This window comes from Natator depressus, chromosome 7 (genome assembly GCF_965152275.1).
Source record: "Natator depressus isolate rNatDep1 chromosome 7, rNatDep2.hap1, whole genome shotgun sequence".
Taxonomy (NCBI): Eukaryota; Metazoa; Chordata; order Testudines; family Cheloniidae; genus Natator; species Natator depressus.
The window spans coordinates 71,800,453-71,812,926 of NC_134240.1; the positions used below are offsets into that span (position 1 = coordinate 71,800,453).

At 41.9% G+C, this 12,474-nt stretch overlaps 1 protein-coding gene across 1 annotated transcript in view; it reads left to right on the plus strand.

Annotated features, from left to right (window-relative positions):
• Positions 1-1,740: 1,740 nt before the first annotated feature.
• The window catches only part of MMRN2 (multimerin 2), a 49,764-nt gene continuing 39,030 nt past the window's right edge, over positions 1,741-12,474 (plus strand). The window contains exon 1 of the mRNA XM_074958758.1: positions 1,741-2,116. Within this exon, the coding sequence (XP_074814859.1) occupies positions 1,809-2,116 (308 nt within the window). The 5' untranslated portion in view covers positions 1,741-1,808. The remainder of the gene's footprint in view (positions 2,117-12,474) is intronic.

The following is a 12,474-nucleotide window of genomic DNA, read 5'->3' on the forward strand; positions in this document are numbered from 1 at the left end:
GGATTCAGCTGACACACAAACATATTGAACAGGTTAAAGGTATACAAAGTAACTCGAACACTGACAGTTACTTGTAATACAAGTACCATTGTATCTGGATCCTCTCTCATTAAATAGTCACACATTGAGAGTAAGGTGTATCATAATGGGATGCACTCAAACATGAAATACAACAGAAAGACAGGAAGGAAACAGAAGGAAGATGCCCATTACTTTTAGATTTGCAGAGCCAGAGCCTTATCTTGTGGTTTCATGTCTCTGGAGAGGTGACTATAATGGGCACACATTCTCTCCCTGGAGATATATTTTCTCAAGTCTGTTTTGCACCACTTACCTCTTGGTTGCTCAGTTGCTGTTGGCTGGACAGCGCTCAAGTCTACTGTAGACTCTGACATTAGGCAGAAACTGGTATTTCCTCCTTCATCTGGTTACTGTTGTCAAGTAGAAAGGCAGGAAGTCAAAAAGAGAGAGAGGCCCAAATTCAGCCCTAAGGGTGTGCAACTCCACTAATTTCAATGGTGAACCCTTCCAATGCCATCAGAAAGGCTGGGGGTAGAATTAGGACTCTACGCTCCCCACCTTTAAGGTGTTTTGGAATAGTTTGAACACGTTCACATTCCACACTCTGAAGGACATGCAGCATTCTTGCATGAGTATCCTCCATTCACACTGCATATGAATTCAGTGCATGAACTAACAATTATGCATCCAAATATACACCAGAGCACCAATCTCTTAATTTATGAAGAGTCTTTCCTATAAACGCTATCCTCAAACACATTAGAGAGTTACACACTGGAAGACAGTGAGGCAAGAGAGGCATCCTATAGAGTAACAATAGAAACCGCACCGTGATTACCATTAAAATCAACATTTGCCAATAGTTACGCTACAGTGATATTCAAGATGCCACAGATGTTTCCTTTTCTAAGTAGGGTGAAATGTGTCAGGATCTCAGTTTCTACTGTGTGGTAGCTGTTGGCAAATACTGATACTTTACTAATGGCAACTCATCATATAGGTTCCACACACAAAGGAAGTGGAAAGAGAAGGTACCCAAACTGGGATTTTCAGAAGTGTTTAACATTGGCATAACTCTGATGTAAAATGCCTGTGGACTTTAAGGGGGGGAGAGGGATAGACTAACAGTGAATATTTTTGAAAATCTCATCTAAACTATGGAAAGAAATCTCTACAAATCCCTTAATATCTATTTACCCAGGCTCTCCTATCATTGCATTCTGAGAATACCATCCAACCCAGAGGTGGGCACAGTAATAGCTTGTAATATGTACTATAACTATGCTAAAAATTATAACCAGTGCCTTCCATCCTTTAAATCATAGCCGTAATATGTGAGCAGATGCTATAGCAGGTTGGTTTGTGACATATTCTTGGGCTTGGGAACACCACACTGGAAATCTGCTACATCGCTCAATATTTTCTTTTCTTTCTTTTCTTTTCCTTTAAAGCTAACATCCTTTTCCTGTGCCCCAGAGAGAAGGCAGCTGATAAAGACTAAATTCCTGTTCACAGACAAGATTAGAAGGCAGCCAAAATCAGAAGTTCCTTGAATAAACTATGACCCTTCCCCCACTTCTTTTCTCCCCTCTCTCAGTCTTGAGTTCCACACAGGAACCCAGCCTCACATTGTTTGATGGCCTCTGACATTTCCACAGTCACTGGGAGGGTTGAAAGCTTTTTCCGCTCTTTGTTACAAAACCTTTTTTTCCCTCTTCCAAGTTTTAACTTAAAAAATATTACAAGGGCATTCCAGAAGGAATTCAGTCTGAGCTTCAGGGAGGAGAATGAGAGGCAGGTGTGGCTGGTTAGGAAAAGCCATAATGATAGTGAAGCTTTTGCTCCTCTGTGTCTCAGTAGAACTGGTGGAGCTGGTCACACATTCAAGAAATGGATACGAAGATGGCTCTTTCCACAGCTCAAAGCCATCAGTTTATGGGAGATCTACATATCTTCAACGGTCCCCCATATCACAGGAGGATTGGGAGATGGAGAAGCTCAAGGAGGAGACCCCAGACCATCTTTCAAGCACCATACCGTCACATCAAGAAGAGAGAGATGATTCAGAAGCTGGAACCCCACAGTCCAGAAATGGGTAAGTAGGATATTTTCTCCTGCCTATAATGGCACTGGGCTCCTGCTTGAAAGAGAGAGTCTCCTATAAAGAATGGATCAGAATCTCTGGTTTACACCATGTCTGAACAGGTGGGGTTTAGATGTTACAGCTGCCAAATGAAAAGCAAAATAAGTAGTCAGTAGAGGATGAAACCATGGAAGACTTAGGCTCTGTTCCTCATTCCAGAATAGGAAGGCTGAGTGTGCTTATCATGTGCATATAGAGCACTTAGCACAATGATGTCCCAATATTGGTTTGGGCCTCAAGCTGCTACTGTAATACAGACAAGTAATAGTAGTGAGGTAGAGTTGATTGAATTAAATAAACTCACTAATGTATCCATTTTTTCTCTTCTCAATCCTATCCTGATTTATGCATGTGCATTTACTTGTATGGAAGTACTGACTGAATAGTGTGCACAGACAGATTTCAGTCTAGGGTGTGGGTGAAAAATGTTCATTTTGATTATGCACTATTCATTGTTTGTGGCGTGTGATTGGTCACCAGAATCACATGGTATTATTTCTACTCCCTGACTGGGCAACACATTTTAAGAAGAGGACAGGAAATAATAATGAATGAATAGAGAATAATGAACAATATCTATTTCTGTTCACATGTGGATACAGGTATTGGTACAAACAGCCATTCTCCAGGCATTGGTGTGAACAAAAATATGTCCACATAAATGTTTGTGGATAGGCCCCCCATTTAGTAAGGTACATAAGCACATGCCTCAACTTTAAGAATGTATGTAAGTATCTTGCTGAATCAGGGCCAGGCTGAATAATAAGCGGTGTGAATGTGATGAAACCAAGTAGTGTTTCAGAATCTGAATGAATGGTTCTGCAGCATATGATCAGGTGTGATCCCATCCCAAGTTATCAATGAGGGGCTATAATTTATGGCCTTGAGAATGGACAGAGGGGAGCAGAATGATTGGGATGTCACCAGAAAGGGAGAATTAGGACATTGGATAATAAATAAGTATCAAGAGGACTTGAACCAAAAACAACAACGATCCATAGGTATCAGAGTAACAGCCGTGTTAGTCTGTATTCGTAAAAAGAAAAAAGAAAAGGAGTACTTGTGGCACCTTAGAGACTAACCAGTTTATTTGAGCATGAGCTTTCGTGAGCTACAGCTCACTTCATCGGATGCATAGCACCATATTTACCATAGGTAAATATTGTTTGTGATCATATACAGGGGAAAGAAAGCCACTCTGTGTGTGAGAAGTGTGTGTTCTGGCAGAACTGTGTTCAAGAAGAATATTTTTCAAAATTTTCCAGGACATGTAAGTAGGTCTCTGCGATAAAAGATTCATTCAATCTCCTACCTAGACTTCTGTTTTTGAATCACTGACTGATACTGCAGAGCCCAATCTGGGTCAGCAGCACAGTGAGTGCTATTCACAGCTTCATGCTTTAGGATGTACTGACAAGTTTTTTTATTAATTTCTTTGAATGCCTTTGCGGAAAGGAAAATAGCAAAAATCAATCTACACACCAAGCAAACAAAAATAAAACCTTGTTAATACTATGCTTCCCTCTGACACAAACAAACAAAATCGGAGATTGACTTGTTTCAAAGCCTTACCTAGATGCATAGTTAAGTCCTCTCCACTGTCTGTCACAGTCATTGTTTTTCAGTCTTTCTTTTGAGCCTGTTGGTGTCAGTCCTTTATTGTCCAGAAGAGGTACTGCTGAATAATGAGATGCCCTATCCTAAATACTAAGCATAATGCCTTTAAAACACTCACAGACCCATTCTAGCATAGGGAAGCAAGCCAAAAAAGTTACCCTTTTTTTTTTTTCCATGTGATACTACAAGGCACTACCCACTGGACCATAAAGCTGGACAGTAGTGAAATCATATTTCAAAAACACTTCAGGCTTCTTGATAAGGACTGACGTTTAACAGGAGCTTTACAGCCAGAAAGATCTGCCACTATAAAATTATTGGCATAATGGGATTCTTCCTTCTGCCTGTGTAACCACTTGTGTAGCACCATCCATTCCTCATTCCATTTTGGGAAGTACAACACTTCCTTCTCAGGGGACCTTGAAGAATGAGGTTTTAGGATGAGTTGAGTCATATTGCCAGTCCTGCTCTCCAACAGAACACAGGGAGTGCAGTGATGTTTATAGGCTGATGGCATCTCTAATACATGGACTCCGGGGAAGGAGACACCTCAGATACATGCAGAGATTTATGCTTTGCTTGGAGAAGACCATTTCCAAAGCAGGCAGTGGAGGGAGGAAATCACTCCGTGGAGGGAGACAGTAGTTGTTTATGCTGTTCTCCATTCATGAGGTTCACACTCCAAGTTGTAGATTCTGGTCCAGATTATCAAAGTAAGGACTCTGCACAGGCATACATGTACCATACATGTGCAGATACCCAAAGTGCACATAGAAATTTTGCTCAGGTATCCAGTTAAGCTTGCTCACAAATTGCAGGCAACAAGTTAAGCATTTGTAAATGTCTGTGACCCATTGACCATATTTGACTTTGAAAAGTTGGGCTTCTACATCCACCAGAATATGAATAGGATGAAGCATTAGGGGGTGAATAAGTGGTAAGATGGAGATAAAACACCGCACAAGTAGCTACAGTGAGTGAGGTAAAACATGGCTCACTACCAAGCTCTTGTCCATCAGACTTAGGTTTACCCTTGAAATGAGAGCACACCGTCATTTCAGAATCCTGCTAAAGAAACAGAAGATAACTCTGTAGTATCTCTACCTATTATATCCTCTCAACCCTACAAAAAATGATGATTATTTCCCACACCCTGCTATTTTCCATGCATGTTTAACAGGCAGCAAGCATTATAAAATAAGCCAGAAGTCCCCTTAAAACAAATAGAACATTATTTTGTTCACAGCATCTGCTTGAATTTAACTAGATATCACAGTGACTGGTATGTTAAAAAAGCCTAAGATAACCAGACAGAGAGAACAGATGCCTGGTGATGGCTCCACACCTAAGATGAGGTGTTTCATTACAGCTCATCAGATGCATGGATGTGTCACCTCAGCAATGAAATGCCCTCAGAATAACAAGACTATTCTAACAGAAAGAGTTCAAGAAGAATAGAAGTCATAAAAGTTAGTGCTCAGCCTTTGGAACAGGTGCTTGTGACCAGACTCTTTTGTGGATAACCAATGGGTAAACAAAGCTGCAGAATAGTAAGAAGTGGATAGTAATAGGTTATCATTTCAATGGGTGCACATATAATTCATCAATGCACTTTGGAAAGCCTGCCGTTTTTATCCTCTTGGCCTATAAGTTATTTTCTATGTGCAAGTAACCTGTGATGTAGGATTAGTGACCGTATGAACACAAAAAACTGACTGAACAATTCTGTACATCTGTGATTCTCAGACTTTTGTATTGGTGACCCCTTTCACACAACAAGCTTCTGAGTGTGACCCCCCCCTATAAATTAAAAACACATTTTTTTTGTATATTTAACCCTCTTATAAATGCTGGAGGTGAAGCAGGATTTGAGGTGGAAGCTGACAGCTTGCAACCCCCAAGTAATAACGTTTGACCCCTGAAACGTCACGACCCCCAGTTTGAGAACCCCCTGTTGTAGGTATTGCCTATGGCCAGGAATGCTATCTCTGTGAGATGGTCAACAATTTTATGAAAAATGTCAATATTCTAAAGTTATTTTCATTTTGAACCCATTTTAATAGATTTTAATTGTTTTCCTTTTTTTAATTTTAAAAATTATATATTTATTTTTTGTTTTTTATTTTCTTCTTTCCTTCTCTCCTCCCAGTCATTGTGAAAAAGGAAATTAGTTTTCCAAAATTACTGGGAAGGGGAAGAGGAAAACAAGGAAATAGGAGAAAAAAAAGAGGTCAGGAAAAAATGAAAAGGAAAACATGAAAAATATTGTATAAAATATTTTAAAAAAAATTCAAGGTGAGCAGTGTTTCCATAAAAACATTTGAACAAGCAAAAAAAAAAAAAGGCCATTTTTTCAAGAAAATCATTTATACTGAAATATTTTGAGCAGCTCTGCTCTCTATGAACTGGACAACCACAGAGAGCCCTTCTTGGTCGTGAAACCCCAATATCTCCTAGATAGCTGACCTCAGTGGATCATACTTGCCCATTTTCCCAGCAGGATAAAGGGAGAGGTCAGGGGTGTAAGAGAGTTAAATTGAGCAGTCCCTTGAGTCTCTCCTCAACAGCCTTCACCAAGTTAGATGTGACTTTGAGAGGAGGATAGAAAAAACACATTCTAGATTGCACATATATCTAACAACAAAAAACCCCATCATTGGTTATTTTCCCATAATAGATCATAGGAATGTTTGTACTACTCACTCTAACTGTACAGCAGATGGCCTAATATAGGGCTGGTGAGGAAGAGTCTGCTATTTTAATCAGCCTTCTTGCTTCTGGAGATGGTCTCTTAGAGGGCAGCCTGAGGATGTGACGAGGTACAAGGAAGCTCCAGAAGTAGCCCAGCATTGGAGCCAAAGTCAAAGAGGGGCTTTTAAAGTTGCGGTATGTCAGCACCCAGGTGTTAGCTACTCTTGTTTGTAGCCAATTGGCAGTCTCAGATTAGTGCCTAATGAAAAGGCCAACACATCTAGCAAATAGGATAGCAGTGCTGGCACATTATTAACCACTACAGGACTGGACTATAAAACTTCAGCTTAAACAAACAAGCCACCTTGGAAGAGTCTTTGCCTAATTTGGAGCAGTGTCCAATAAGGAGCTAGATTGCAGCATATAGTCATAGCCCTATACAGGGCATGGTGCCGAGTTGCATCATTCCTTGGAGAGCTCAAGAAAGGATTGTGCTGTGTGATGTGCAGTGCAGTGCAGGAGGAATAGGGGTGCTTGCACTGTCCTTTAAGCGGGACCATCCAAACAGGCAGGGAAAACATTATTATTATGCTCTTCACCCCACATCTATACAAGGCCAGGGACACTGTGATGCAGCATTTGAAAAGAAAAACGGATTTCTTTGCCCCAGTAGGATTTCTAGATCCTTGCCGAGAACTTCTCTTACTTTCAAAGATCCAGCTGAAGAGCAAATGCTGTGCCTTTATAATGAACGTCCACATAGCATGTAGCTTCAGCATATTTTCAGTGGGTAGAGCTACCACGCAATGCTTACTAAGAATTATTCCTCAAATCAGTCATGGTTTAAAATCACTAGCCTATACATCCACTGCCTGAATGTTCAAACGATTGAGCAGAATTATAGCTTAAGTTCCATTGGTCTTCATGGGGCTAAAACTCAGAGAAGTAAACCTGCCCACTCAGATTCCATTTAGTCTTAGTGAGTGATCTGTTCTCATTTTGATTCAAAAACAAACCAAGCATTTAAGTTAATGTTCTATGAGCCAGCTATAGAAGCTATAATTGGTGCGATTAGAGGTAAGATCTGGCTGCTGTGCTGGAATTATTGAATCTTCAGCCAGGTACAGGAGAATGGTTTGGCCTTATAGCTCACACACAGAGAATCTTAATCTTTTGCAGTTTTCTATATTGTGAAAATGGGTTCACTAAAATAAAAACAGCAATTCTTAAAATACAGCAAAAGCAAAAACTTGGAAAAAAACCCCTCTTCCTCCCCCCCCATTATTTGATAATTGCAGTAACACACATCAGGGCCTAGATATAAGTTTTTCTTGATTATATGAAGGCTTCCCAAAATCACTCCAGGTGTGTCATTATCTCACAATAGCACACACCCTATCCTTCCTTTAACACTGCTCCTAAGTCTGCTTTGGGGAAGGTCAAAAGCCAGCAGCTCCACATTCTGATCATTCTGTTTGAGTGACAAAATACGGGTGCAGCGACTCTCCAAAGTGTTGGAAGGAGATGGAGATAAAAACAAAACAAAATCCCCATCATTCTTTTTCAAGGGGAAGTCAGAACAATGCTCTAGCTCAATAGTTTATTTGCCTTGTCTTCTTTTACAGGAAAACACCCATCAATTTAATCAAGCCCTGGTTCATGTTGACTAGTTTATTGCTATAAAAGTAAAACAGGGACTTTTTAAGGAATTGGCTGATCATTGAAAACTCCCAGCTTCTCATATGTGGAGAGTTCACACTGAACACAGACAACATCTGCTTGAAATAAAATTAGCTTGGATGAAATACAATTAGGTATTATATGATGCTCAAGTGCTCAGATGCTGGTAGTGCAGTGATTGCACAAACAAATGGAGCAGCCACTGTCTGCTTAGCAATAGCTTAGGCCCTGTCTACACTGGCAAGTTTCTGCACAGTAAAGCAGCTTTCTGTGGCTGTAACTCCTGAGGTGTACACAGTGCCAAGCCACTTAGTGAGCAGAAACTGCGCAGTTGTAGCACTGTAAAAAAAACACCCCGACAAGAGGCGTACAGCGCTGTGGTGCCAGTGTAGACAGGGATTGATTACAGCGCTGCGATTGGCCTCCGGGAGGTGTCCCACAATGCCTGTTCTCGCCTCTCTGGTCATCGGTTTGAACTCCACTGCCCTGCCCTCAGATGACCAACAGTATCCCAACCCCGTAGATTCCCTTGGAATTTTGAAAGTCCCCTTCCTGTTTGCTCAGTGATGCATGCAGTGGTCTCAGTGCATCTTTCCAGGTGGCCATGCCTGGTCTACGCACCCGGCGATCCCCCGCTTGGAGCAATGCTGAGCTGCTGGACCTCATCAGCATTTGGGGAGAGGAAGCTGTGCAGTCCCAGCTGTGCTCCAGCCGTAGGAGTTATGATACCTATGGACAGAGTTCACGATGCATGACAGAAAGGGGCCACGACTGGGACACACTGCAGTGCAGGAGCTGCGGAATGCCTACCACAAGGCATGGGAGGCAAACCATCCAGTGAAGTGAGCTGTAGCTCACGAAAGCTTATGCTCAAATAAATTTGTTAGTCTCTAAGGTGCCACAAGTCCTCCTTTTCTTTTTGCGAATACAGACTAACGCGGCTGCTACTCTAAATACCATACCATGTCATCCTTACTTCTGTACTGCTGCCTTCAGAGCTGGGTGGTCGGAGAGTGGTGGCTGCTGACTGAGGGCTCTGCAGGTAGCAGCGCAGAAGTAAGGGTGGTAATACTATACTATGCCATCCTTACTCCTACACTGCTGCTGGCAGTGGCTCTGCCTTCAGAGCTGGGATCCTGGCCAGCAGTTGCTGCTCTCCAGGTGCCCAGCTCTGAAGGCAGCGCCGCTGCCAGGAGCAGCACAGAAGTAAGGGTAGCAATACCACAGCCCCCCCTCCAATAACCTTGCAACCCCCCCCAACTCCTTTTCAGGGTAGGACTCCTACAATAATAACACACTGAAATTTCAGATTTAAATAGCTGAAATCATGAAATTTACAACTTTTAAAATCCTACGACTGTGAAATTGACCAAAATGGACCATGAATTTGGTAGGGCTCTAACAATCAGTGTAGCTGCACTGGTGCTCACTCCAAAATGCAGACACAGGCAAGCTTCAGTGTGCATGAGGTGTGCTAGAGAGCCTTGATTGCTCAATCAATGCACACCCCAGCTTGCCCTCATCTGCACTTCAGCACCAGTGCAGCTACACTGATTGCCAGCCACCGATCGCTATTGTGAAATACAGACAAGCCCTGAGACTCAAGCAGTGGTGTTACTCCAGAGATGAATTTGTACCATTACTTCTAAAGATAAAATCCAAATTATTTAGCCTTTGAAGTGGCTGGATCACTTGCTTCGCAGTGAGGATAATGTGAATTGGGAAATAATGATTGTGGACACTTTGTGAAAAGAGAAAAATCTCATGTAGAACACTGTTGCAATAAAAGACGGGTTCTTCTCAAAATAAAATGTAGCCTAATTTGCCTTCTCTCCTGAACCCTGTTTACAGTAAAGCTTCTAAATTCAAGTATTCAATTGGCCAAACCTTTCAAATGGGGCTGGTTCACAAACAGCTCTAACCACAGATTAGTGGTTAAGACATTCCATAGGACATAGTCACTAACATCATGATTCGTACATCATTACTTACCTCCTTCAATGAGCATTCTGTCCTTCTGCTAGCCTTTCAGTTACATGCCCAAAGGGCAGGAAGATTAATTACTATGGTAAAAGAGCACACGGTATTTGCATGCTAATTACTACTTATAAGAAAAATCAGTGTTTATCATGGCAAGCCCTGTTCCCACTAAGACACTGTGCATCTTCTTTAGACGTTCACAGCACTCTACTTTCTGCAACGCTGGGAGATGAAAAAAATTTGGGTTACATAAACTGACTTGATTTCTCCTTGCTTGGATTAATTTAATGCAATATTCTACCTGTATTCCGCTCACAGATATCTAATTCATGTCAATGTGGGTTTTGCACAGAGACCAAAGACAGAATACTACATTAATTTTTTTTTTTTTTTTTTTTTTGGTATTAGGTTTGATTCCCCTTTCACACTGGTGTAAACCAGGAGTAACTCCATTTAAGTCAGTGGAGATCCAGGCAGGAAGCAAACCCCTATTTTTCACATGAACACCGATAGTGACAACAATTATGCGGCTGCCTTCTTTTGTGCTCTTGTGGGAAAAGAAAAATGTTAAGAGTCTGACAAATTCCCTATTCTGCTCAGGTAGAGAACACTGGAGTTTGCAAAATAATTAAAGAAATGGATTCTGGTGAGACTATAATCAATAAGAAACAGGTGTGAATGGGCAACTCAGCTAAAACCTGTGCACACAGAGGGGTAATAAAATGAATGGAAAAGGCAATTCAGAGTTCAGTTCTGCAGGCTTTGTTCAGGCAAAACTTTCACTGACTTAAATGGGAATTTTTCTTGAGAAAGGATATCAGACTCTGTGGTAATGAGTCTAAGACCCCCAATCCTGCAATCACTTATGCTTTGGTAATTTTACACATGCGAGTAATCTCACTGAACTCAGCAGCACTGCAGGATTGGGGCCTACATGTTGCCTGGGTGTGTAAGGCTATGTTTCCACTGCCATAAGAAAATGTGTTTTTACAGTGTCATAACAAATGTACATTCACTGCTGTACAGTAAAGTTCTGGTGGAGAGACGTCTATAGTTTTTACTGCAGTGTAGCTGGACAAGGTCAAACAGGGGCGTGGTGTAGAGTGGTGTCTTTGCCTACCTACACTGCAGTAAAAACGGCCTGTGCTGTCTGCACTAGGATTGCACTGCAGGATTGCTAATGCTATAAAAAAACCTACCTTTTTTGGTCATGAAGACATAACCAAATTGTGTCTCTCTAGTAGAAAAAAAATGTGGTCTGAACTCATGTTAGCTAACTCATAGTAACTAATCAGAGATAAAATCCTCATATAGTTTGTAGTTCTTCCAGTGCTGGTCTTCCCTAGGTATATTCCACATGTGGGTGTGAGCCATGTGTCTGAGTCCGAAAATTCGAACAGGCAGCATTCGCTGGTCACACATGGGCAGTAGTTCTCCTCGTGCTCCAGACCAAGGGCATCAGAGGCAGTGCAGGCCAACACCCCACCAGTTCCTTCTTACCACTGCATGGCTTCAATTTAAATCCCTGAGTCAACAGATTTTTCCAGCTTTTCTCTTTTGGTAGCCTGTAAGTAGTATTGTAAATAATTTTATAGTTGTATCTTAATATAGTTAGAGTTTTATAGTATAGTCCATATAGCTCGTTTTTTCCCCCCTACTGGAACTCTCTCCCCACAGTCTAGGATTATGCCCAGAGTTCCAGGGTTCAAGAACTGTGTCTTCTGCCCTTGCTCCTTCTCCAAGAGCGATGATCACCAATGTTGTCTCTACTGCTTGGGTGAGTTGCATATTTCTGCAAAGTGAGGCATCTGTCGCTCATTTCCATTGGAAACATGCAAAGCTTGCGAGCTTTGATTAAGGAAACACCTTATGGACAAGGCTATGAGACCGCACTCTTATGTGTGCCAGGGAGACCTCCCTGTACATTGGCCCCAACAGACAAGCAGCACCCCTGCAAGCATGAACTTACAAAGTCTTTAGCTGCTAAGCTCAAGGACTCTTCTTCCAGGGCTTCTATTAGAGTAAGGTGCACTCTCATGGTCACAAGGACCGATCCCTGTCCAAATCTGTCCATAAAAGATGAAATTGCCCACCCATGTCAGGTGAGCCTTCACGTACAGATCCTAAGAGATCAGGATTGCTGAAAACCTCCAAGCTGGAGGGTGAAGTGTGCAAAAAAAATAGGATACATTGCTTCAGTCAGTGGTACCGGCTCTGAAGCACAAGGATTGACAACCACCGACTACATCCTGGAGTGCTGGACCTGATTCTTTGCTGGGGCTGGCCCATCTTTCAGAGGACCACCCAACTACAGCCTCTCAGGACACATGGGAACCAATGGT